At 47.1% G+C, this 27,833-nt stretch overlaps 1 protein-coding gene across 1 annotated transcript; it reads left to right on the forward strand.

The window, feature by feature from the left end:
- The first annotated feature begins 7,164 nt into the window (after window positions 1-7,164).
- On the forward strand, window positions 7,165-19,980 carry LOC119459585 (uncharacterized). The gene is made up of 4 exons (XM_037721292.2): window positions 7,165-7,253; window positions 12,483-12,616; window positions 13,443-13,738; window positions 19,229-19,980. The coding sequence occupies exons 2-4, from the start codon at window positions 12,532-12,534 to the stop codon at window positions 19,478-19,480; spliced, it is 633 nt and encodes a 210-aa protein (XP_037577220.1). The 5' UTR covers window positions 7,165-7,253; window positions 12,483-12,531; the 3' UTR covers window positions 19,481-19,980.
- The last annotated feature ends 7,853 nt before the right edge of the window (window positions 19,981-27,833 follow it).

Consider the following 27,833-nt stretch of genomic DNA (forward strand, 5'->3'; position numbering starts at 1 on the left):
AGTCTGCACGTCGCGTGGAATTGGGTATTTGTCTCCATGTTGACGGTGGTAGGTGATGCCGAGTTCAGTTAGAATGTGCCTGCGTGTTTCTGTGAGGGTGAGACGCTCCAGATGAGACCGACGCTGTGCTTCGATTAATTCGTCTAGGGTGTTATGGAGTCCTAATTGGAGTAGAAGTTCAGTGCTGGTGTTGTTTGGCAGTCCTAAGGCTAGCTTGTAGGCGCCGCGTATAATGATGTCCAATTTAGTCTTTTCTGCTTTGTACCAATTATGGAAGGCGGCGACGTATGTGATGTGATAGATGACGAACGACTGAACAAGGCGAATGACGCTTTCTTCCTTCATGCCCTGTCGCCGGTTGGTCACCCGTTTCAGCAGCCGCGATGTATTGGCCATCTGTCGGAGGATCTTGGATATAGCCGTTGAATTTGCGCCGTTGGCTTCGATGGTCATGCCGAGAACCCGGATAGCGGAGACCACGGGTATGATTCCACCATCCCTCATGTGGAGTTGGATTTCCTCGTAGCGGCGTTTATGCGTAGATCGTAGTGGTGGGCGTCCACGGAGCGTGGGGCGGTATAAGAGGAGCTCTGACTTGTCGGGGGAACATCGGAGTCCCGTGCCTTCGAGATAATTTTAGACGGCATCGATGGCGTCTTGCAGAGCGGTTTCAATTTGTCCATCGCTGCCCGTAGTGGTCCAGATGGTAATGTCGTCGGCATAGATGGTGTGTTCTATGCCATCGAGCTTCTGTAGTTCCTGTGCTAATCCGAGCATGACCAAATTGAACAGCATTGGGGAAATGACAGAATCTTGTGGGGTTCCCGCGCATCCGAGAGCGAATTTCTCCGATTGAATATCACCAACCGAGAGAAACGCCCTTCAGTTGGATAGAAAGTCTCGTACGTAGTTCTAGGTGCGCTCGCCGAGGTTTAGTAGGGAGATGCGTTCGAGGATAGTAGAGTGCGCGACACTATCGAAGGCGCGCTCGATATCGAGGCCCAGGATCGCCTTCGTGTATCGGGATTTTTCGTCGAGGATTTGATGCTTGAGTTGGAGCATGGCGTCCTGGGCTGAGAGATGAGCTCTAAAGCCGATGGTTGAGTACGGGTATGCGGACGTATCTTCGAGGTGAGAGTTTATGCGGGTAAGGAGTGCATGCTCCATAACCTTGCCGACGCACGATGTTAACGAGATGCGGCGGAGATTGCAGAAAGCGCAGCAACAGGAAGTGCAGCAACAGGAAGTAGACCTGGAAAAACCTTAATGGAGACACAAGGAATGAAATAGATTTCATACTCTCTGCCGATCTAAAGCCATCTAGACTTGGATCGGCAGAGAGTATGAAATCTATTTCATTCCTTGTGTCTCCATTAGGGCTTTTCCAGGTCTACTTCCTGTTGCTGCAGTTCCTGTTGCTGCGCTTTTTGAAGAAGGTATTCATTACTCGGAGCCCATTCATTTCCGCGAATTATATAAACATCTCTCCTCTAGTGTTCCTAGAATCGATGTCGTAGTGGCCAATTGCTTGCTCCCAGCTGCTTTCCCCCCACTTTTGCATTGAAGGTGCCCATTACTACAGTATACTGAGTTTGCACCTTCCTCATTACTAATTCAAAATTTCCATACAACTGTTCTATTTCTTCATCATCGTGACTGAAGGTTGGGGCGTAGCTTTGCACTACCTTCATTCTATACCTCCTATTGAGCTTTATTACGACGACTCCTATCCTGACTATAATGCTGTAGAATTCATCAATGTTGCCCGCTATGTCCTTATGGACTAGAAATTCAACCCCGAATTCTCTCTTATCTGGAAGAGCTCTGTAGCAGAAGACGTGGCTGTTAGTCAGCACTGTATAAGGCTCACCAGTTCTAACCTCACTAAGGCCAATAATATCCCAGACAATACCCGATAATTCTTCAAATAGCCCTGCTAAACTAGCCTCACTGGACGGGATGCAATTGTTGAACGTTGCGACGTTCAGTTTCCAGTGGCGGCCTGTCCAGACCCAGAGAGTCTTAGAACCCTCTGCCGCGTCGCTGGTCTGACCACCACCTTGGTAAGGTGTTCCGCGTCCCCTGGGGACTCAGGACATTGGGTGAATTGTAGTAGTCATGAGGAAGGTAGTGGCCGAATACTGCACTAGGGAGGCCAATTCCTGTTGTTTTGAGGGAGTGACATTGTTGAAGGTTAGTGGGCCTTCTTAATTTGGTTGCGCCTTGACTAGTATAGCCCTACTAGATCTCGGTGATATTTTGTTCCGGTGTCAGGCGCCACTCCTTGCCTGAAAATGTTCCATCCCACAGGCGCGTTGCATTCTATTGCACTCTACAGGCGCTAACATATGGGGCAGAAACTTGGAGCGTAACAAGAAGCTAAAGACCAAGTTCAGGACTGCGCAAAGAGCGATGAAACGAAACTTATTAGGCCTAACGTTAACAGACAGGAAGATAGTGGTGTGGATCAGAACGCAAACGGGGATAGCCGATATTCTAGTTGACATTAAGCGGGAAAAATGGAACTGGGCAGGCCATGTAATGCGTAGGATGGATAGCCGGTGGACAGTTATGGTTACAGAATGGATACCAAGAGAAGGGAAGCACAGTAGAGGACGGCAGGAAACTAGGTGGGGTGATGAAGTTAGTAAATTTGCATGTGCAAGTTGGAATCGGCTAGCACAAGTCAGGGGCAATTAGAGATCGCCGGGAGGGGCATTCGTTCTGCAGTGGACATGAATATAGGCTGATGATGTTGTAGAGGATGATGGTGATGATGCTGATGGAAACAACGAAATCTACATGTTTGTCGTAAAGTGTACCATGTTGTGTGGTTCAAGATTTGTTTAGACTTTCGGAAAGGGCGCAAGGCCACAATCCCTATGCTTCGGTAAGGACACCGCGCTGTATTCGCAGGCGTGCTTTTTGCACTCCTGGCCGAGAAATCTCGAACCTAATAGCCGTTGGTATGTATTGCAGGCGCATAGCGAAGCCTGCGTTTGGTCATTCGTGAGTAGTGTGTAGTATATATGAAATAAAGCCTCAACTGGAGAAATAGTTTGGGATAAAAACAAGATCCCTCCAGGAGTTTTTTAGGTTTAGGTAAAGTTGGAAATGTTAGGCACAATACGGAGTGTTATGTCGCACATGTGGGGTAATTATGAGGTCAAATGCATTAAGTCACCATTTCCAGGCCGTTTCCAAAGTGTGTCTGAAATGTGTACAACGTTTTCCTCCTTACGTAGAAGGACCACGAGCACTAGAGACTTCATTTTGAGCTAAAATGTGGGTCATTCAATGGGTGACATTCATGAAAATCGGTTGGCATCAGAAATAAGCAAGAAGGACATAGAGTGTGCCATAGTGCTCTTCGTCGTCTTCTTACCTTGTGAACTGAGTGAGTGAGTGAAATAACTTTTATTGGAGGTCCGGCGGGGACGCGAACTCGTCGCGCACCCGGGTAGTCCCACGTCGGGACCGGAAGATCTAGCCCACCGGCCCGGTCGCGGGCACGCTGGACAGCCAAGAATTGCTTATCTAGAGCGGGGCTACTGCGTAGCCCCGCTCTAGACCATGCTCGGCTATCTCGGAAATGCCGCTGGAATCCAACCTGATCCACAGAATCTCCACTTCGTGCGAAATTTTCCTGTACCTTCTTCCACAAACGATGTCCGTAGTTTTCTGGGCTTATGCTCTTATTTCCGGCGATTTGAGAAAAAAATGTCACAGTTTCGCCCTAAGGGCGAAGCAATGAATGCGATAGCAACACAGCAATGTCATACGAAGTAAGGTGAGCGGCTTTGGTAGCAACAACACGCAGAACTGTTGTCGACGCCATCGGCGTTTTGCCCGCGTTAGCTCAAAATGCGTGCGGCGTTGGTGACTGTTGCTGGAGCCTCTGATATAAATAGGCACTTGGTGCCGCAGCTAAACGTCGCCTCCCTTCCCTCCCCCTCCCCCACGGCCTCTCGCGCGTCCGAAGAAGGCGCGTTTGCTCTACATATATGGTGATTGTAAAGGAGAAAAGAGACGCCTACTTCTGCAGCCCTTAAGCGAGCACGGCGCAGAACGCGCGTTTGTGCTCCGCCGTGCGTTCACTCCCCGTGAAGGACGCGCTCCTCGCGCCCTTTCACTCGCACATACAGCGTTCGGCGCGCGGCGACGATTTCATCTCCAAATGACGTCATACGGAACCTCACGGCGACGGCGACGGCGACGCCGACGGCAGAAATCTGCTTTTGAGTGTCCATATAATTGCTATCGCAATAAAAATTTACCGACATCGCTCGCCCTCTCACTGACCTTCTTAAGAAACATGTCTCTTTCTCTTGGGGACCACTGCAGGAGCAAGCCTTCTCTACCCTGATCGAGCGGCTTACAACTTCCCCGATTCTGTCGAACTTTGATCCTTCTGCGCCTACTGAAGTATTAACTGACGCGAGCGGTTATGGCATCGGCGCTGTCCTCGCTCAACGTCAGCAGGGCCACGACCCTGTAATCGCTTACGCAAGCCGCCTTCTTTCCACGCCCGAGCGAAGTTAATCCATCACTGAGAGGGAATGTCTCGCGCTCGTATAGGCGGTCGCAAAATTTCGGCCGTACCTTTTCGGTCGGAGCTTCTGCGTCGTTACGCACTCTGCTGGCTCTCCTCCTTGAAGGACCCAACTGGAAGACTTGCACTTTGGGCATTGCGTCTACAAGAATATACATTTTCTATTATGTATAAGTCAGGGCGCCTGCTTAAAGACGCTGACTGCCTGTCACGCAATCCCATGGTTCAACCGGACGATACCGATGCAGACTCGGACATCAGTATTCTGTCCCTCTCCAGCTTTCTCCATATTGGCGACGAGCAACGCCAAGATCCTGTTCTTCGAACAATTATGGAACGCCGAAGCTCCTCGCCTATAATGACTCATCTCTGCGGATGTTCACCTTGCGCGATGGAACTTTATACTGTCGTAGTGTTCGTCCTAATGGCCCGGAGCTCCTCCTATAGTCGTTCCAAAGCACCTTCGACTGGCCGTGCTCCAGCAACTTCACGACGCTCCTACTGCTGTACATCTGGTCATCACTCGTACTTACGAGCGCCTGCGGCGCCGCTTCTTCTGGCCCGGCATTTATCGCTCTGTGCACCGTTATGTCACTTCTTGCGACCTGTGTCAGCGCGGAAAGACGCCTGTTATGCCTCCTGCTGGTTTGCTTCAACCAATTGATATCCCTACAGAGCCCTCCTTCCGTGTGGGCCTCGACCTCCTTGGCCCCTTTCCAATTTCCATGAAAGGAAACAAATGGATTGCTGTAGCAACAGATTATGCCACGAGATATGCCATTACACGAGCGATGCCAACCAGCTGCGCTTCAGATGTCGCACACTTCTTACTATACGACGTCATCCTGCACCACGGCGCCCCTCGCCAGTTACTCACGTATCGCGGCCGCTACTTTCTCTCGAAGGTCGTCGATGACCTGCTGCGCTCTTGTTCTACAGAACACCAGCTTGCCACCAGCACGCATACCACCCTCAAACGAACGGCCTCACCGAACGACTCAACCACACACTAACTAAATGCTGGCCATGTACGTTTCAGACGATCACCGCGACTGGGACGTCGCTTTACCATACATCACTTTCGCATACGACTCGTCCCGTCACGATACTGCCGCATTCTCCCCCTTTTACCTTTTGTATGGCGGCAACCCCACCTTGCCCATCGACACGTCGCTACCTTCCGCAGTACAATCACCCAGTACTGGTTACGCTCGCGATGCTATTGCCTTAGCCACCCAGGCCCGAGAGGTCGCCCGTCATCGCCTCACAGTCTCGCAAGCTTCTCAAAAGCGACGCTACTACCTTCGGCACCGAGACCACCATTTTTCACCTGGTTCCCTTGTCCTTCTCTGGACGCCTTCACGTCGCGTCGGCTTGTCGGAAAATCTACTTTCCCGTTATTCTGGTCCATACCAGATCTTACGACAACTATCCGACGTGACATACGAGATCGCCTCAGTCGGTCAGCCTTCAGTGCCTCCCAAAGTCACCAGCGATGTTGTTCACGTCGCCAGGCTCAAGCCCTATGTCGCCCCATTAAGCGACGCTCTATAACCTGCACCGGGCCGGAGCTGCTAACCCAACCGGGCGGATCATGTTACGGTGAAGGGAAAGAAGGGAACACTAACGAGAGGAAGACGAAGACTCTGGTCGTTGCCTGAACGCCATATACTTCGCTTGTAAATATACATTCTTCTACACTCGTGGGCCTGCTTTCTTCCTGCAACAATATTAATGCAACGGTAGAAATTAAGCATTTAGTAAGCGTAGCGTATGGGAAGCAAAAATCGACCTACCGAATCGACAAGGGTTCGCAGCTCTGCAGTATGCCCTCCTGGGCCCGCCGTCGCTGATCGGCTATCTGGCCGTCGTACTTGCACGAAGTGTCGATGTTGCACTGGGTTTTTGCAATTTCCGGTAGCAATGGTGGATTTGCACATCACTGCAATCATCGAGAGCGTTCATCGACACCTCCAGATGACTTCACAATATCAACGCAGTCACATAACGTCGCCATTACAAAGATGTGACGATAATTCCCGCCGAAAACAATCGCTCATCCGCCGGCTTGCGCCATGTTACTGTTCTTTCCCGACCGACTAGTCTTTCGACCTCCTCCGCCATCAAAGCAATGCAGAGGCGACTACTTCATTCTCTTCTTTTGCCTTTCGCTGTTCTTTATTCCTCAAAGCATCTCTCTCACCACTTCTTGCTTCTTTTGCTTTTTAACACTTTCACGACGAGTGCCAAAGTGGCAGGGCTGCGTACAAAAGTCGCGTCCGCTCGCGGCCACATATAGCAGGCCTAGCCTGCCGCCGCAGCCATGGTCACGCATAATATTGCTTGAAAGTCTGTTTATGTACAGTACTTTACGCTGAAACTAAAATATACCGCATATGCGCCGGACATTATACGGGACTTGACTAAGGGTGCACGGTCGTTAAACATATCACGTGAGGCAACGCCTTTTGATCTCCCAATTAGCCGGGAAAAGACGTGCGTCAACGAGATAGCCGCCGGATGCTGGACGCTGTTCCTGTTTTCTTTTCTTTTTTTGCTCATTTACCGGCGTCAGGGATTGCGGCTAACAAGGGGAAACACAGTAAGCGCTTAAAAGTCGCGCGCGCTGCACCAGCGGGTTACATTCTCGCTCTGATAGTAGAAACTCACAAGACTCTCCACCGATACACTTCAAAGGAAGGTAAGCGAACTGACTTCGCGGTATTTTTCTTGTATTAGCAGAACAACGTACTAATTTTGCATATTCAAATTTAATAAATTCTTTTGTGCGTAAAATTTAATATGACGCATCATGTTCTCGGCGAGATTTATGATACTGTCTATTTGGCATTTCTGTGACAGAAATTCCAAAAAGTTTATATGAAGAAGTACCGTTATAAATGCATATACTGACCCCAGCTGCAGTGTAGTGATCCAGTCATGACTATGCATATATATTGCAATAGTAAAGAGAACGCCGTTATATATATATATATATATATATATATATATATATATATATATAGTGAACGCTAACTGTGCAGGTTCATCATCGTCTTCATCTGTATATACCCATCCTCACAATCATCATCGTCGTTTGTCGCGTTGCTGTTCATTGGCTGGCTCGCCCTGCATGCGTTTAAATACAAGAGCTCTGCCTTCGTCCCGGGCGTCGTCTCATAAGTGGTGGAGGTGCGTAGATTTCTCCGTCCTCTTGCTCTACCGGTCACCCCTGGAGCTCCGCTCTGGTCGACGGTTGTGCTCGCCAACACCAGTTATGGCACAAACCAACGTATCCACTGCTGCACCCACCACGGCTCCGCTAGCTGGGCCTATATATACTTGGTCCGTCACCATGCCGCAACGCGACCCTCGGATATTTTCTGGCCTTCGCGGCGAAGACGTGGAAGACTGGCTTGACCATTACAACAGGGTGAACGCTTGCAACCATTGGGACGAGGCACACAAGCTCCGCAATGTTGCTTTCTACCTGAGGGAGGTTGCACAAACATGGTTTTTAAACCATGAACGCGACTTCCCTGATTGGTCTGCATTTACTGCGCAGCTGCCTCAGATATTCGGCACATCTCCTGGGCGCTCCGAAGTATCGAAACAGAAGCTCGCTACCCGCATCTAGGGAACCGAGGAATCTTATACCTATTACATTGAAGACGTTCTGACTCTCTGCCGTCGCGCTCAGAGTGACATGTCCGAAGGATACCGTATCCGCCATATCCTGAAAGGCATCAACTTCATTGCCTTTAACGCTCTTGTAGTCTAGAGCCACACTTTCACTTACTGACATCATCACGACATGCCAACGCCTTGCCACGATCTGCTGCTTTCGTCTTTCACGCGCCTCCTGCGACGCTCACCTTACCGACAACGACGAGTTGCGAGCGCTCACCCGCATCATTGTGCGAGAGGAGCTTCACGGCAGCCATACTTCAGCCAACACCGCCATGGCCTCTCTGCGCGGTTGTCCTCCCGATGTGCGCGAGATCATCAAAGAAGAACTGGAATCCATGACAAGTGTCACACGTGCCCGGTCTCCTACGCCTGTTTGTGCGCCTTCTTACGCCGAGATTGCTTTGCGGCCTGCAGTACCGGTTCCATCTTCACCTGCGGCCGTAGAACCATACGACTCTGCCTGGCGCCCTTCTCACACAGTATGTTTCTACTGTGGCATACGCGGCCACATATCTCGTTGCTGCCGCCGGCACCAGCAAGATGAACGACGTGGCTATTCCGCCTATGAGAGAAACTATGTGCCCAGATCCGACACCTACGTTCCACGACCCTATATATCCTCGTCACGTCGCTCGCCCTCATCTCCGTTGTTCCAGGGTATGTCCCGGTCTTCTCGCTCACCCCGTCGTCATTCCCCGTCACCGTACCGCCGTACTTCATCGCCCGTGCGTCCTGCTTCCAGTTCTTTCGACAGCCCATCGGAAAACAAGACTTTGTAGTTTTTGGAGAAGAGAGAGAGATAAAAAGCATTTATTGAGCTCAAATGACGACGTCTTCTCAGACGTCGGACGGGGTGGTTCCTTGGTTTCGGGACCCATATACGGCCAGCAGCTCCTGGCCGCTAGCCTGCCAGCGCGAGCTGGATCGACAGGGCAGGGCTGGACTGTAAGGTGTCCCATCGCTCACGGGTCTCCCATCGCTCATGGGAGACCCATGAGCGATGGAGGACGCATGAGCGATGGACCCATGAGCGACCCGATGGAGGGGAAACTGCTTGTTCGCGAACTAGTCCCAATTCCTCCTGCTCGCCTGACTAACTGACTAGCTGTTTGTGTGGAAGGTGTTTCCATCGACGCAGGGCTGGACTTTCACGTCTTATAGACACTGGTGCTGCCATCTATTTTTTAATCGCGAACTATGCTTCCTTCTATGAAAAGTGCGAACTCCGTATGTTGGGCCAGTCTTATGTGGCGCCAATGACAGTCCGATTTATCCTACCGCTGACCATCTTAAGAACACACCAAACTTGCTTTACGTGTGTTCGGATGGCTTGGTTCAAACAACCGTGGCCGCTCATCGCATCGAAATAAGACGGATCCCGTGTCATTCGTCGCCGCCCTTACCGTGTATCGTCTCCTGAACGCAAGGTTATAGAAGACCAAGTCAACGACATGCTCGCGCGGAACGTTATGAGGCCTTCAGCAAGCTTTTGGTCGTCTCGTGTTGTCTTAGTTAAAAGAGGACTGTTCAGTACGCTTTTGCGTCGATTATAGAGCACTAAACAAAATTACCCGTAAGGATGTATATCCTATGCCCCGTATTGACGATGCTTTAGATACCTCACAAGGTGCCGAATACTTTTTGACCCTCGACTTGCGTTCTGGATATTGGCAGATCCCGATGCATGAGCCCGACAAAAAGAAGACGGCGTTTGCAACACATGATGGCATTTTCGAATTAATGTAATGCCTTCTGGTCTGTGCAATGTGCCAGCCACATTTGAACGAATGATTGATACCGTACTGCGCGGCATCAAATAGAAAACCTGCCTGTGTTACCTGGACGACATTATCATCTTTTCGTCCAGCTTCTCCCAGCACCTAGAACGTTCAGACGACGTTCTTACGTATCTACCCGAGACCGGCCTCCAGCTCAATACTAAGAAGTGTCGATTTGCGAGCCGCAGCATCAAAGAATTAGGTCACGTGGTCAGCAAGCACGGCATTGAGTCAGATCCCGACAAGGTCGCTGCTGTCACAGCATTTCCCAAAATCAACCACACCTGAAGAGCTTCGCAGCTTTCTCGGATTAACGTCGTACTTCCGCGGCTTTGTCAGTGGCTTCGCGAATATTGCAGCTCCTCTTCATAAACTTCTGACCACGACCACACCCTTTACCGGGACGGATGAATGTGAAGCCGCCTTTCAGACCCTCAAGCGATGCCTCACATCAGGACCAGTGCTTCGTCACTTTGATCCCACAGCCTCTACTATTCTACACACTGACGCAAGTAGGCATGGAATCGGCGCTGTACTGCTGCAGTGGAACCACGCGTCTGAAGAGCAAGTCGTGGCCTACGAGAGTCGTACTCTTTCTCCTGCTGAGTGAAACTATAATATCACTGAACAAGAATGCCTTGTCATCATGTGGTCCGTACAAAAGTTTCGCCCCTATTTATACGGCCGCCAATTCATAATTGTGACTGACCATCATGCCCTGTGTTGGTTGTCCTCCCTAAAGAATTTGTCCGGACGTCTCTGCCGTTGGGTGCTGCGTTTGCAGCACCCAACGGCCGCGGGTGCTGCAGCCGCTGGGTGCTGCACAATATGCAGCACCCTGTCACATATAGGTCTGGCAGGAAACACCAAGATTCTGACGCTTTACCTCGCTGCCCGCTGTCGCCAAATGCCCATGTTTCATCTTCCATCCGTACGGCACCACCCAGCAAACCGACAACAAAGATGGCCCCGGTACGGTTCATGACCTCGGTAGACATTCTGTCATCAAGAGACCTCGCCTCCCCCCAACGCACAAATACATGCTGCCGCACAATTATCGACCGGCTCACTGGCTTATCCCGTCCCTCCAACCGCCGCTTAAGACGACAACTTGCACGGCTTAAACTTCATGATGGATCATTATTTCGGCAAGTTTACCACTATACCGGTCACCGATGGATCCCAGTCGTCCCTCGCTCACTTCGACTGCAAATTTTACAAGCGTTTCACGACGACGCAACGGCTGGCTGCTTAGGATTTCACAAAACCTACGACCGCATTAAGACTTGCTGTTTTTGACCTGGCCTGTCTACTAGTGTTGCCAAGTACTTCAGTTCGTGTGCGTCATGCTAACATCGACAACGTTCGACCACTCTTCCGACCGGCCCTTTACAACCATTGCTGTGTCCGTCCGTTCCCTTCAAATTCGTGGGTATCGACTTATACGGACCCTTCCGCTTACACCCGCGGGTCACCGCTGGATTCTCACTGCCATGGACCATCTCACTCGCTACGCTGAGACGGCAGCTCTTCCTTCTGGTGCGGCCTCTGAAGTCGCCGAGTTTATCCTGCACGCTATTATTTTGCGTCACGGTGCGCCACGCGTTCTTCTAAGTCACCGTGGCAAGACATTTCTTTCCCATGTTCTTGCTGAAGTCCTTCAGACCTCAAACACCATCCATAAGACCACCTAAGCGTATCATCCCCAAACCAATGGTCTTGCCGAGCGTTTCCATCGAACTCTGTCCGACATGATCTCCATGTATGTGAAACCCGACCACACAAACTGGGACACTATACTTCCTTTCGTCTCGTTTGCATATAGCACTGCCATTCAACGCACAACAAACAGATCCTTTTTCCTCGTGTACGGCCGTGCACCGTCTTTTGTTTTGGACACCACCTTTCTGTCTACGCCTTCTGTTCCATCCGCATCGCTACCAGAGGAGTTCGCCGCCCGCGTCGCCCATGCCGCGAAATTGCGCGCGCCAACACCGCGGCCATGCGACCAAGTGCTCCTGTGGACACCTGTTCAAGTGCGGGGGCTCTGTGAAAAATTTCTTCATATGTATCGCGGCCCATAAACTGTCGTTGAAAAAACATCTGCCGTGAACTATCGCGTAGCTCTTGCTACCTTGGTTACTGACCGCCGTTGCCGCAGCACTGAAGTCGTTCACTTCTCTCGCCTCGGTATGTATCTTCGGCATGCATACCGTTTCAGACTCGCTGCCTTGTCGACCGCTTTCGTTAGGAGCGGGGGGGGGGGGGGGGGTGTCAGGATAACCAGAATGTATATAACTTAGGCTCTGCAGAATGTCCAGCCTTATGTGCAGGTTCCACAGTGTTTGTCTGGTGCGGTCTTTTCTTTACAGTGGTAACAATCTACACCTGGCTCTCTAAAGCCTCTACTTCAGTATCGTTCACGTAATATTCATTTGTTTTCTGGACATATATTTTCGCAGAAACTTGCGAGCACAGGACTGGAAAGCCTGCACAAGTTAAAGAACCGCCATGGCTTCTCTTGCCATCCCTATAGCTCTGCTCGCCCTGTCTCAGCTTGGCAACGCTGCCAATGACTATTCTAAGCTTGTTACAGGTGAGCAACCTTACTGGATCAGTCTTTCTGCACTACTACACGTATCTTCAGTGCCTAATATTGCTGCAAAGCGAACACAAAAACAGGACAAGCACACACACTTGCTCCTTTCGAATCAATTTCTTGACATATGCTAAACATTAAGAGCTTTGACAAAATGAATAAATAACAAGCTTCCAAAAAATTACACAGTCATATATATTATTCATCCATTTAAAACGTTCTGAATTATTTAGGGGAGAAACTTTTTTTAATGCTTTCCATGAAGCCAAGTCGTTTTACTAACGTGTTTAAACAGGTAAATGCGACTCAAGTAGCATATTTCTTTCAAACGCAGAGTGAACAATCTGTGTTTACATAGTACAGTACACATAGAACAAACCAAATTGCCCCTACACGAATCATCCAGATAATTTTTCTTGATTGAAAGTTATGGTCAGCGTCCACGAGCATGCTTGCTTGACTTCGTGGGGCGTATGCATGTTAATTGCCAGCATAATAATCATATTCTATTCCGTGACAAAGTTTACAAGTACTTGATTAAGACAAGTTGTTACTGTTTTGGCTATCTCGAATGACGACATGCTACATTCAATTGTTGACGATGAATGCGGCTTTTATTATAGCGTAGTAATACAAATTGTCGGGTTTTCTTTTTCAAATTGTATGTCTATTGCCACGGCATAGGGATACGTTCCATTTAACAATCATTATTTCAAGTGCCAAAGATTGGATGCGTCTCTTGCGTGCACAGGTTGAAATACTGATGAATAAAAGACCGATAAATGTGTTTTTGATAAATGCTTACTAATATACCGCCTCGTAGCACGCTGCGACAACGCCCCGAATGTGGACTGGACAGATAGCATCAATGCCTTACTTCGCCGGATACCGGAGACTATTACAATACCAAGCCACACAGAGAAGACATGGATTGCAGGATTTAAAACCTCTTCAGTCGAAGTGACCGGCCTTGGAAGTCTGTGGGCCTACAAGCCACCCCATAGCTTCTGCTTCGGCAACCGTACCATGATTGAAGCTGTGGTGTTTGCCGACGACCTTCTGGCGATGAACACGGAGTGGAAGAGCTGCACCGGAGGCAGCGGAAAATTAGGAACAAGGGTAGGCATCATAAACTCCATTTATACCGCAGTAAAGATGGCATGATATCAGGCGAATTGCACAACACGGTCTTCCAAGTGAAGTTTTATTAGCGAATGACACAGATACATGATTAAAGAGGCAGGGGGAAACCAAATCAAAATAAGAAGTGCAGAACTGGAAAACAATCTTTAAAAACTGCACAAAAGAAGAACGACCACGAGGCACGAGGAGAGAGCATCACACGTGGTTCTAAATGTACCGTATGCGTCTTCCCATCCGCCTAAAAAAGGAATAATTCGTTTTCGAGACGAGGCAAACGATACATAACCTGCCGGGTTAAGCTTGTCGCGCTAAATTTATGCGTCCTCTGCAAAATTAACCTGTGCGCGAAATTCACCTTTACAAGCCAGAAGGGTTTCATCGATAGATGCGATACATGTATCGAAGAAACAGATGAAGTGCTCTTGATTTATCCCCGTAGCTTCACTCTCCTCTAGAATTACATTAGATTTTTCTATGTGGCACCGCTTAGTTTACCCACTTGAGCGTCTGAGTAAGAGGGAAGTTCTAGGGAAAACAATGGAAATAACGATTTCAGCACAGTCAGCCGACATGTTACTGTATATTTGGCAGTGAATGAGTAAAGGGTTAAGGGAATCAAAAGTCACCGCAGTCAAGTACAATACGTTTTTTTACTCAGCTCTAAACTTTTAACGGTCAGGTAGCGTAATTATTCTGAGCTAAACTGAACACTTCGATTTATGGCACTAATCATTTTAGCCATTGGTTACCTACACACTGAAAGGAATACGTCATTATTCACACAGTTTAGAAGAGCTTTCCACAAAGAGATAGGGGTATGGCAAGAAGAATGGATGGTTTGTGGAGTATGAAAGTTCAGATAATATAACAACTACCTCAACTATGCTGTTCAGGAAACCCGTCCCAAAGGGTGCCATCTAACAAAACAGTTTCATCGTTGTCTATGAGCGCTTGGATGCGGAGAAATAGGGGTGAACAAAACAACAAAAGAATCAAAAATACCTATCAGCTTTTTCAATCTGAAGTACAAAAATTGGGAAGGGGTCACATTTGCGAATAAAAATATTTAAAACTGACCTCTTCTGATGGTGTTCTACAACTGAACATATATTCGTAATGAACGACTGTTCTATGCAAAAATGAATTTTGCTATGTCCTATGCTCTTGGGCTTTCATTGACCATGAAAAAGCATTTGATTCAGTAGAGATACCATCAGTCATAGAGGCATTACGTAAACAAGGAATACAGAATGCATACGTGAATTTATTGGCAAATATCTACAAGGATTGCACAGCAACCTTCGTTCTCCACAAGAAAAGTAGAACGTTACCTATAAAGATAGGAGTCGGGCAAGGAGACACAACCTCTCCAATGCTATTCACTGCATGCTTAGATGAATTCAAGCTCTTAGACTTGGAAGGTTTAGGAATGAGAATCAACGGCGAATATCTCAGCAACCTTCGGTTTGCAGATGACATTGTCCTATTCAGCAACAATGGAGACGAATTACAGCAAACGATTGAGGACCTTAACCGAGAAAGTGTAAGAGTGGGGTTGAAGATTAATATGTGGAAGACAAAGATAATGTTCAATAGCCTGGCAAGGAACAAGGATTCAGGATCACCAGTCAGCCTCTAGAGTCTGTAAAGGAGTACGCTTATCAAGGTCAATTACTCACAGGGGATGAGAAATAAATTTATAAAAAAGTATAATTAGGCTGGAGTGCATACAGCAGGAAATCCTGACTGGGAGATTGCCACTCTCGTTGAAAAGAAAAGTGTACAATCATTGCATTCCACCGGTGCTAACATATGGGGCCGAAACTTGGAGGTTAACGAAAAAGCTCAAGAACAAGTTCAAGATCGCACAAAGAGCGATGGAACGAAAAATGTTAGGCCTAACGAAATAAGACAGCAATAGAGCGGTGTGGGTCAGAGAACAAACAGATAGCCGATATTCTAGTTGACATTAAGCGGAAAAGGTGGAGCTGGGCAGGCCATGTAATGCGTAGGATGGATAACCGGTGGACCATTAGAGCTACAGAATACATACCAAGAGAAGGGAATCTCAGTCGAGGACGGTCGAAAACTGGGTGGAGTGATGAAGTTCGGAAATTGGAAGGCGCAATGTGGAATCAGCTAGCGCAACACAGCGGTATTTGGAGATCGCAGGGAGAGGCCTTCGTTCTGCAGTGGACATAAATATAGGCTGGTGATGAACTTTTTTACATTTAAAAATATTTTTATAGCTTTCCCCTAAATTGTTTTTACAGCAAAATTGCTATTTGTAAGCATTGTACAGCAGGATAAGCGAACTGCCCAGGAATGATAAAAAAGAAAGGCGTTCGAAAGAAAAAGTAATACTCATGAGACCACTAGAACAATCAGTGATGGGTTGGTTTCCTTCACATCGGTAGAAAATACATAATGCTTGATTTACCTCTTTTAGGAACAAGCCATAAAGTCTGCCATCAATATGTTTTAAAAGGACCTTAGGGAACAGTAAAAAATATCTCTGGTATGGTGTATCGCGCTGCGACATTGGAGAACGTGAGACGCCTTGCCCATTCTTCATACAATGCATGGGCACTCGAGTACAGAAAAGACACAAGTAAATACGGAAGAGAGATTTATACGGAGAGAAATACGGAAGAGAACAAAAGTTAGATGCTTAGCTTCAGTTTGATTGATTATAGCTACTGTGGGTGACTGAGCTTTCTCAATCGCAACCACGCCTGCTCGGATTGAGAAGTGTACGGCCGAGCGGTACCTCTCTAAACAAGTGGCTAAATTATGAGAGGTAAAATTTAAGGCTAACTTTAGCTCTTATTGCGTCATGGGTTACCCTAATAAGGTGTCATCTGTACGCGCGAACCTTGCATGATCGAGTAATGGCTTTTTCCTCTACACAATAATGTAGAAGTAAGGCGCCTGGGTGTTTTTTTTTTCGGTTGCAAAGATATACGCGCTCGTATACCTTTTAAAGGATTGTGCTTGTGAGAATATGTTAGAACAATCAGAAACATGCACATTCTTCTTTCCCGCCTATATAGGCATATGTGCAGTGTGGAGCTAGTACATCGTCTCAATGCTAGCAGAGCCACAAGTTGTCCTTGTTTTGTTCATTGTCGACTTATGAATCTATAAGGCAGAAATAAATTTCAGAGCCTCATACAATGTGCCCTTTTGCTCCAGCGTAATTCACCACAATTTTAAAAAAGAAGGCTGTAGTGGGACATAATTTGTAATTTGCATTTTTTTCAGAGCTTCTCGAACACCTTAAAAAGAGCTTCTCTGTTAACGTAGCCAAATGTGTGATATAAATTTTGACCAGCCCTTTGTTATTTATATGGCAAACAAACTAAGTGAAAAAATTAAACATTAGAATAGCCGCCAGCCTCCTCCTAATTCCTTCAATGTGGACAACTAGCTACACCCGCACCCAAAGTGCACCCACATTGACCTTGAACTTGATAGGTGAGCACTTCTATTGTGCAATGTAGCTGTGAGGTCAGCACAACGAACCCGTACTAACAACACACCATTGTGTGAAAACCGCGGCCACTGTTCCTTAATAAATAGTTTCCGCTTAGCGTCACTCACTGTCCGCTCCGCCCACATCTTACGTGCTCAGCCAGTGCCATAAGCTGCACTTATTTCGCGTAGTTATTAGGCTCGTTTCTGGCAGCAACAAGTGACGGGCAGTCATGATGGCTGCGAAATGACAAATAAACCAAGTGGACACACGGCCACGCTCTGTTCATTCGGTTTTTTAGCGAACCGACGGAAACGTTTTACCACTCGCGGCCGGCATTAGTGTTGTGCGCACGCGCCTTAGCGCTCCCGCTAAGCTGCTCTGTGCAAGTTTTTACAATATACCGGTTTGAGTGAGCGACACCGCAAATGCTCAAGTAAAATTCCCTGTTCTCTTTTACCTCGTTTCTGGTTCGCGATTGCCTCGCGCCCCGAGTGCAGCGCACGGCCAGGTGCACGTGGTGCGTTATGAGTCTGTGTGTTAAATAAAAAAAAACTGTTATAAGTCGAGGTGCATATTTACTTAGGAGGAGCAAGTGTTGGGGTGGGAAATGTATCTTAACGTAGGAGTACGAGTGATCGTTAATTTGGTCTCAACCTCATGAAATCTGTTTCTGACTAACAGGCAACATATAGTTAAGGGAGTAATAAATGCGAAAAACGTACCTTTTACATTTTCAGCAGTTGATAGAAATTACTTCTGATCGTTAACTGATGAAATGGATCATAACTTTGTCAGCTTTACACATAAAAAAATATGGCTGATCCCTCTTTCATAGATATTGGTCGAGCACGAAAGTGAAACGTGTCTTCGCAGAAGCTGTCGCATGTTTGCTTCATGAACTCACGGTCCGCTGCAGCGAATGGCGCACGATTGGCGTGATGGCGATCATGTTGCATGTTTCCTTCGCATCCGGCATCCTGTTGGCGAACGGAGTTGAAACGCGCCAGGTATCCCAACGCGCCGACTTGCCCGCGAGAAATTCATATGAGCGTTCTAATCCGAGTGCCTGTGCTTGCGTCCGTGGCGTGGTGTTTTCAATGTTGGGCTTCTCTATTAGAGGTCGTCGTTTAAAATCCTGTCATCGGACACTTTTAATAATGTTTATTTTATTATTTACTACACAGTACTTCGTTGAAAATGAAGAGTTTACAAAATAACGAAGCCGTTTACACTGGGTTCTTTATTGTATGGCTACACTGCGCTGTGACTACCGAAGCGCTCCCTGTCGGCGCTCGTTAGTGTCACGATGCAGTGCTTCGCTTCACCGCTCCTAAATGGCGGACGTTACATCCGTTGCCGGAAATAAGCCGTGAAACCCGGCTTAAAACACTTTTGTGTTTTTTATTGTACTTCAGCCGGGCGCTGTGCCATCACCATATTCAAATAGAAAAAGTTTACCAAATCATAATATCACAATTTATCCTTGGTAAGAACCATTGCGTTCTGCTGAACTATAGCTCCGCAATACAGCAGCCATTGAATCGCGAGATTGTGAGCCAGCACCGGAAAAGTATTCGTCTCTATGGACGCAAGCATCGTCTCAAATGCCTCACAAGATAAACAAAACGGTACTCGTCCTTTCATGGCCGCATAGATGAGACCTTGTGTGGCATGTGTCTGCTACTCCAGTCTATTTTGATGTGGAATAGTGCGGCAGTGTTCAGTCACAATAAACACACTAAGCAGCAAATATGTTTAATCTACGTTACTCGCTTTCTTTCTGTCATTATGAGGATCTCAAATGAGTAATTACAAGAAACAAAAACACCTAATTGTCCGGCTAGCACTTACATATTGGTATTCCGCAACTGTCTAAGGAAATAGATTAAAATATATTCTGCACGTACTATGTATTGATTTGCATTGTTTACGTTACACGGTTGGCTGGCCGATTAACAGCTTCTTATCTTTATTTCTAAACTTCCAAGGTTTCTACCAGCAAGATGCGCATCTTCTTTGAGTCTGATCCAACACCTGAGGACCCTTACCGGGTTCGGCTGCAAAACATCAAACCCGACAGCCTTGACGACCCCCAGTTGTACATGACAGGATTGAGCCCAGCAATTACTGGTTTCGTGGAAGCTCTCGGAATCGTAGGTATGCCCCACCTGCAGCTGTTCTGGAGCAGATTCTTGCGTATTGATGTGATGTACCTTATTAGAGACAGCCTCAAGATCTAAGGAAAACTTGCCAATACAAACACAATACTTGGTCCCCAAAATATGATAAAATACAGTTTGTTTACTTGATGCAATTTTCATTTTATTTGAAGTAACTTCAGGCGCAACATGAGGAGCTACGTCATAGATGTAAACTGTATTCACTACCATGTGAAAAAAATATCAGTGAGGCGTCATCTAATGTGTGTCGCAACATTGTTGTAACAGAAATAAAGCTATGTTGTCTCCTGAATATTGCGATTTCACTTTTTGTTGGGTGATGAATTACTGGATACAGAATGACTAGAGTTGGACACGATGGCAAAGCAGTGACACGAGGTTATTTCAATCAATCAATCAATCAATCAATTATTTAATCATCGAGTTTATTTACATCGTGTAGATGTGACCATGTATTTGAGCATGGCTCTCCGAAACAGAAGTGACAAAATTCACGCCTATTGCAGTTACCTTGAATTACTCAAATCTTTAGCCGTGCGCTTACCTAACTTATTCTTGTGAATTATGCACATATTTAAGGGTGCATTTGATCAAATAAGCTCCATTTGACATGATTAAGCTACGGTTGTTTTCATAGAATTTTATTAGCGTGGTGTTGGTGGGGAAGCCGATAAAGGAAAAGTAACGTACGACAGAATTTAGTTGTCGAAGATGCTCACATGATTGGCACCAATAACCTGCCGCGGTGGCTCAGTCACCAGATCACGTGATCGCAGGATCGAATCCTGGCCGCGGCGGCCGCATTTCGATGGAGGCGAAATACAAAAACGCCCGTGTGCTTGCGTTGTAGTGCACGTTAAAGAATCGCAGATGGTCGAAATTAATCCGGAGGCCTCCACTATATACGGCGTGCCTCATAATCAGAACTGGTCTTGGCACGCAAAACCATACGAAGAAGAAGAAGTGACCGTACCCACTATCACGCGGGAAGTATTCGTCGTCCATTTGGTTTCATTCACACCGTCACCTATGTTTTGAAGGTGCTCATATTAAATTACATTTCATGGATGTGAACCTGTTACGCTTTCAATTGAAATTACTCTATCGCCATAAATCAAACAAAGCACTGTTTTCTTCTTCATGTGAAAGTAACCTGTAACTATTTGCTTGTTAGAAACAGCGAAATGGAAGAGGTCAAAATGAAAAGTGACGTAACTTTTGAAATATTTAGTATGATTTCTTTTGAGCCTGGAAAGATGTACCAGGTAATTCAAAGAGCGATGCTGTTCAACCTTCCAAAGCGAAGCACCCGTTAGGAGAGTAATTTTAATACACAAGGGACGAATAACTATTGCTATTTGGAGTTCATTCCATTTCGCTGAAAACTCAAATACCGAGGATTGTTGCAGTAAGGCGTTAACAGACAGCAACCTCGAAGGGCCGCAAGCGGAACCTGTAGTTTCTTTCTCAACCGCATAGCGCCATTGCTACGGCTATGATGGCGCCGTAAAAGTTGCTAATAGCACAGGTGTTAGAATAGTGAAGTGAACAATTAAATTTTAACATTACCATCTGAAAAACACGTGTTTTGAATGTCAAATCAACAACCAATGTTTGCTTGTTCATCCAAATTGAAAAAGAGATGTAGAGAATAGGTACTGAATTGATGAAGCTTTATTGCGATAGCAATTAAATAGACATTCCAGGCGCGGTTCTGCCGTCGCTTCCGTCCGTCGCCGTGAGGTTCCGCATAAAGCCCAACGGCAATATAATCGTCACCGCGCACCGTGTGCTGTATGTGCGAGTGAAAACGTGCGAGGGCGAGCCGCCAATCACGGCTCAATCTAACGCACGCAAGGGAGGGAAGCGCGTCGCTTTCCGTCCCGATCAAGGTTCTGGGAGGCAGGTAAGAGCGAAGGGGGGGGGGGGGGGAGGCGACATTGAACTCTGGTGGCCCCGGAGTTCAATGTCGGGCAGGCCGCTGTGCCTTGAAAGCCATCTTCGTCGGCGACACAGTCCGTCATGCGGTGTGTTTTCGTGGCTCACAAATGACAATAATGGGAAACTGATTCACGAATACAAACTGTCTAAAGTCGGGCATGCACGACTTAAGTCCTCTGGCGTTCCATTGCAAGACATATGCTTTCTGAACTTCCTCTGGAAACGATGGCTTCTGGCAGGCCATTGCTTTACGCTAGGGCCGCAAGCACTTGACCCAGGGTGTCCAGCACCAGCAGCGTGCTCTGCGCCGAAGTGGTTTTCATGTTGCTGAGTAGAACACGCATAGCATCAGTGACCGCAGCCTTATTAGAAGCAGATGATCATCAGTCTTCATTGGAGCAGTGGTTGGTGAGGGTGTCGATGGAGGTGGCTTTCGAGGTGTCTCCGTGGCAGGTTGTGCGCTTGGGAGTGCAGGCCACTCTTCAGGATGATCGACTCTTGCCACTTTCTTCGGTTGCACGGTATATATCATGGCGGCGCTCCGCATTGTTGACGCCAACAGTGCGGTGCACTTTTACAATGTCAATTTCCGTGATATTCCGAAGGCTTAGTGGTGCGCTACGATGTAAAACGTCTACAGCCAGGACATTCTTCCGCGAGTTTATTCTCACATCCTCAATCTAATTCGGCGCAATGCCCTCAAGTAATGTGGAAAGAAGCTGCCTGTTCAGGAGGCGCAAATTGGTCGTAGGGTCCACGATCAAGAAGAGCACAGTGTGCGGCCAGCGCTGTGGTATATCCTTCATGGTTGAAACATTTGCCGGCGATGACGCCGGCAGCAGTCTTTTTGTTTTGCATTTCAGCTCATGATAACCTTGAAGTCGTTGTCCGAGGAATCGCAGCTGTCCGAGTACAACTCGGTGGCTTTGCTGTCCTGTGTCCCTTGACTGGCTCCCGCGTTTCCTGGACGTAAGCCGACCTGACGGTTGCGCGCCCGGAAGGTCCTCGGAAGTATATTCGTCCACTTCCGCAATGAGGGAGTGGCAGCTCCCAGAGATTGCAACGAAACAAAGCTAATTCCGCAATGAACGGTGCGCCAAATAACTGGTCATTATTTCTGCGTGATGCTCTGCAGGCACATGGATATTCTTAACAAGGCGAAGCCACAAATGAAGTTATAATTTACTTTTAAATGAGGAACGGACAGCAGAAGAAAATATTTTTACTGCTGGATAGAGCGGTGCGCAAAGTGTTTTTTTTTTCAGATATGAACCATTCTTTATTTTTCAGAATTCATTGCAGCACAGGCATTCTCTTTCGTATACTTGTTTAATGTTATGCTGCCGGCTGTAACTGAGACCAGGATGTCATCTCTGCCTGAGCCGCAGCATCACCGACAAAAATGTTTCCATGTTAGAAACTATTTCAGGTCGCAGCAGACCCAGCATGGGCAAAGTTTTGTCGACAGTGACGTGTTTCGTGCAGAGGTGACATCCTTGTTTCAGTCCAAGGTGGAACATTGCATAACATCGGCATAATACAGATCTTGTTTTATATATAAAATTATGCACTAGTCATAATTTATAATAGTTTACATAATTTATAATTTATAGTAAGTTATAAGCAAAGTGCACTAGTCGCCCAATCGGGGTATGCTACACTATTCCCATGGTCCACATCTGGAAAAACAACCTGTGCATCACTCTATCCGACCATATAAATGGTTTTTCTGATGACCATGTCTCCTTTAAAACAAATTGTAAGTGAGGACAGACCTCGTGTTACTGTAGCCACTGCCACTGAAAAGTTGAGGAAATGTCTAATAAAAGGCTTCAAGTTGTTCTTGTCAAGATGTCCGTTAGCCAACTTTTAGTGTAACGTTAGCAGGGCTTACTGAAATAAGTTTAGAAAATGAAGTAGTTTTTACAAAATCTACTGAAGTACTCATGTACTTTTTTACAAAATGTCTTGATCGATACAGCTACAAGGCTTTTCAATTATCCGTTCAAGACATACTTTAGACATCAAATAGGTGCTTCCGTGTTTGGTGGTTTCTTGCTTTTAGATTTGCTGGCGCCAAGGTTAATAAAGGGAGTTCAAGGTTTAAAACATAGAATTCATGGTCGAAGTGTCACTAACCTTCGGCAGTTTCTCGCAGACACAGAACATACAATTTGAGGCCCAGTTAACCGCTCAAATGACGGCAATTTTCTGTTGCCGCGACAGCTTGTGGTGTTGTTCATGCGTTTAAGTTGAAAAGAGTGACTTGCGCGTGAGCGCAACTTACACAACACCTACGATAAAACCAAAGCAGTATGACTTGCCTTTGCAAATGGCGGATGCAAGGCGCGAGCATGTCGTGCGAACTGTTATGCCTTATTTTTTTTTGCGAATACTGCATTCCTACCTTTGTCCTCCCCTTCCTCCTTCTTCAGAATGTTCACATGCGTGTGGCTTGATAAACGAAATGATTGCATTTTCTATCAGTAGAGTCATCGGGGCGCAATGTTAACAACCGAGAACGCAGTAAAAAGTTTTATTTTATTGTTTTTCCCATTTCGTCGCTGTGTAATAAATACTGAGACTGATCAACTTGATAGAACTAAAGCTTCTTTAGGACGATTATTGAGGGGATGTAGGAGCGTTGATGTATATAAATTGCTTCAGAACTACCTGGGTGTGTTGCCTGTAACTCGGGCAATCCTTATTAGGTTCTGAACAGTAGATAGTAGTACCTGAAAACTACATCGCTTTTGTGAAGATGAATAAATTTGCAGACTCATATTGCTGCCGTTTTAGTAGGATGAAAAGTGATTTTTGTTCACTTTTTGGGGATGATAGAAATGTTTGTTTTCTTGGAAGTTTATTTTGATTTCTTTTATTTGTGACATGTTCACAAGCCAATCCTTTAGAAATAAAAAAAAAAGATCCGCCGTCACGAAATACGTTTGACTATCGGTAGGTAGGAGAAATATATGTTAGTTTATTTCTAGGCGTTGCAAACTTGACTGAAAGTAAATTAAGGTTATATTATGAACATATGTGTATTTTCTAATAGGTCTTGACATTTACATAATAAATTATTTATGTCGTTCGGTGTGTGCGTATATTTTTAATAATATCAAAAACATCTATCATAGTATCAAAGAACATGAGGTAAATGATATCGGCTCAACTGAATTGGAGAAAAGAAGGCATGCATTCTTCACTTCCGAAAGGACGTGGCACCTTGAACTTATCATCAAATATGTCATTCCCTTATAAAAAATGGTCGTGTGTCGCGGTACCCAGCACACTAAAGTGAAACCGAAGCACATGTATTACGCAAGTGGGTAGAGAGAGAGACGGAAGAAAGGGGAAAGGCAGGTAGGTAAACCAGATGGAAGATCGGTTTGCTACCCTGCGTTGGCGAGAGAGGGGAGGGGGAGGCAAAGTGACAGGAAAGTAGAGATAGAGAAAGAAAGGAGCACAGATACGCAATCAGAATCGGTCACAGGTGGCACAGCACAGTAGCACTTGCAGCACTATAAACATCTGTCCAGGCTACAGCCGCTTGTCCAAGTCTGTTGCCCTTAAAAACTGCAGCAGTGCCCTCGTCGCCCTCCGCTGCGATGGCTTGTGATGTCGGCATTCTAAAATGAGTTCCTCTGTCAGAGGTCTTTGGTCAAAGCACGCTATTGCGATTGCGAGCGACCATCTCTGTAAATTGTAACGAGGACAGTCACAGAGAAGGTGCTGAAGAGTCTCCTCGCTACCACAGTCATCACACGCGGCGTCGTCGGCCCATCCAATTCTGAATGCAAAAGACTTAGTTAAGGCCACTCCTAGCCATATTCGAAAAAGTAGGGTAGCTTCTCGACGGCAGAGTCCAGCTGGGATGCAAGGGCGTAGAGCGGAGTCTAAGTTGTGTAGCCGGTTGCTTTGAAAACTTCCTGCGTTCCACATGGAGAACGTGATATCACGTGTGAGCATTCTAAGTTTTCCAGCGGCCTCTGTCCTTGATAATGGTATTGCTTCCTCTTCGTCGCCTTGAAGAGCCGACCGAGCAGCGTTATGGGCGTGTTCGTTTCCTATGACGCCGCAGTGACTTGGAAGCCTACTGACATGTCAACTGGTGTCCTTTTTCTGTCAAGGTATGGATTAGTTGTCTAATCTCTAATACCAGTTGTTCGTGTGGTCCACGTCGCAGGGCTGATAGCAAAGACTGCAGTGCAGCCTTCGAGTCACTGAATATTGGCCAGCTTCGAGGTTGTTCTTGGCTGACGAGACGAAGTGCAGCGCGCTGCACATCCGCAGCCGTCGATGTCGTTGGGTTACAGGTCTTGAAACTGATGGTGGTGGCTTTCGCTGGGAATAGCACGGCTCCAGAGGAGCACTGGAGAGTTGCCGATCCGTCAGTATATATATGTACGTGGTCGGCGTACCTTTCGTGCAAAAGGACCAGAGTGAGTTGCTTAAGAGCAGGTGATGACAGCTCACATGTCTTTCTGATTCCTGGTACGGTGAGGTGCACTGCAGATCGATCCAAACACCATGGAGGAATCGATGGCTTAGTTGAGGGGGAGAAGCCTGATGGAAGGCGAGTGTAATACTCCGAAATCATAGTGCAAAATGATGCCTGCGGCCTTTCTGACAGTAGTGTTGCCAGATGATGGGAACGGGCCCAGGGCAAAGTGCCTAATGGCACTCTCAACACTTCCACCACAATGTGCGTTTGTATGGGTGGGTCCCGGGCGATTGCAATAGTCGCCACTGTTCATGTGCATTTCGGCAAACCAAGACAAACCCTTAGAGTCCGAGCTTGAATAGCCTGTAGAGTAGGAAGGTTTGTCTGGCAAGTGTTGGTCAGCACGGGCAAACTGTATCTCAAGAAGCCCAGAAAAAACAGCCCTGTACAATTCCCACGTTGTATGTACTGACATTCCCCCAACTCTTTCCGCCCAGAAACTTGAAAAGCTGGGAGATTGCTGTCAAACGCTGTTTCAAGTAGGTCACGTGCGGGCTCCATGAGAGATCTCTATCAATAATTATGCCAAGAAATTTGTGAGTCTTCTCATAAGGAATAATCTGGCCATTTATAGAGATGGCGTAAGGTGTCATTGATTTGCGGGTCAATGCCACCAGTGCACATTTGTCTGACGTGATTTCAAGACCTTGGTTGCGGAGGCATATAGATGCCAGTGTAGCAGCTTTTTGAAGTCTTGCACGTATCTGAGGGCGTGTCACACCTGAAGTCCATATACATATGTCGTTTGCGTACATTGATATCTTGATCGCTGCTGGCAGATGTTCAACGAGACCATTGAGTGTGAGGTTGAATAGGGTGGGGCTTAGTACTCCACCTTGAGGTACGCCTCGGTAGGTGTAGTGTCGTACGGTTTGACCATCGCCGGTACAAACAAAGAACGATCTCATAAAAAAGGTAATGAAAAATCCTATTGAAAAACTCGACCACCAAAGCCAACCGTCTCAAGAGCACCGAGGATAGCCTCGTGAGATACGTTATCGTATGCCCCCTTGACATCCAAGAACAAAGCTACAGATAATTTTTGCATGACTTTTGATGTTGGACATACGTAGCGAGATCCACAACACTATCTATTGATGAGCGATCTCGACAAAAACCAGCTATGCAATTTGGGAACATGTTGTAGTGTTCCAGGAACGACTCCAGGCAGGCAAGGATTATCTTTTCCATTATCTTTCCCATACAGCGGGCCAGCGCTATTGGGCGGTATGAGGTGAGTTGAAGTGGAGACTTGCCTTGCTTCAGGAGAGGAAGCAGGCGGCTTGTCTTCCATTCTTCGGGAACCATGCCATCTTGCCAGGATACGTTGTAGAGATGTAACAGTTCTCTACGTGCGCATTCACTCATGTTTTTTAAGGCGCGGTAGGATATTCCATCTGATCCCGGGGATGAAGAACGCCTGCATAGAGCAAGAGCCGCTTCAAGTTCTTCCATTGTGAAAGGAAGATCCATGCGGCAGTGCACGCGAAACGGGGATGTCAGTGGGGGCTGGAGAGCCTAGACCGGTTGCTTGGCCAATGATCCTTGCACAAAAGTATTCTGCAACATCAACCTCCAGCCGCCTCTGGAAGAGCGGCAGTGCTTTGAACGGGAAGCGTTGTTCAAGGAGGGGAACGCAGACCACGTACGGTTCTCCAGATGTGGGAAAGTGGCTTCCGGGGGTCTAGTGACTGGCAAAACATTTTCCAACGTCGTGATGCCAATCTATCCATGCGACGTTTAATTTTCTTTTGAAGTCGTGTGGCAGTCCTGAGGTCATGGATGGATTTTGTACGCCGGTATCTCCGCTCCGCACGACGACGGAGTGCACGAAGCTGCGCCAACACTATATCGAAATCCGTGTCCTTCGACAAAGCCGTGACCGCACGTGTGGCGTCTCACATTGCACACTTGATTGTGTCTAATCCAGAGGACAAGCCATCTCGACAAGCATCTTCCATGGCA

The sequence above is a fragment of the Dermacentor silvarum genome, chromosome 7 (assembly GCF_013339745.2).
Source record: "Dermacentor silvarum isolate Dsil-2018 chromosome 7, BIME_Dsil_1.4, whole genome shotgun sequence".
NCBI classification, from domain to species: Eukaryota; Metazoa; Arthropoda; class Arachnida; order Ixodida; family Ixodidae; genus Dermacentor; species Dermacentor silvarum.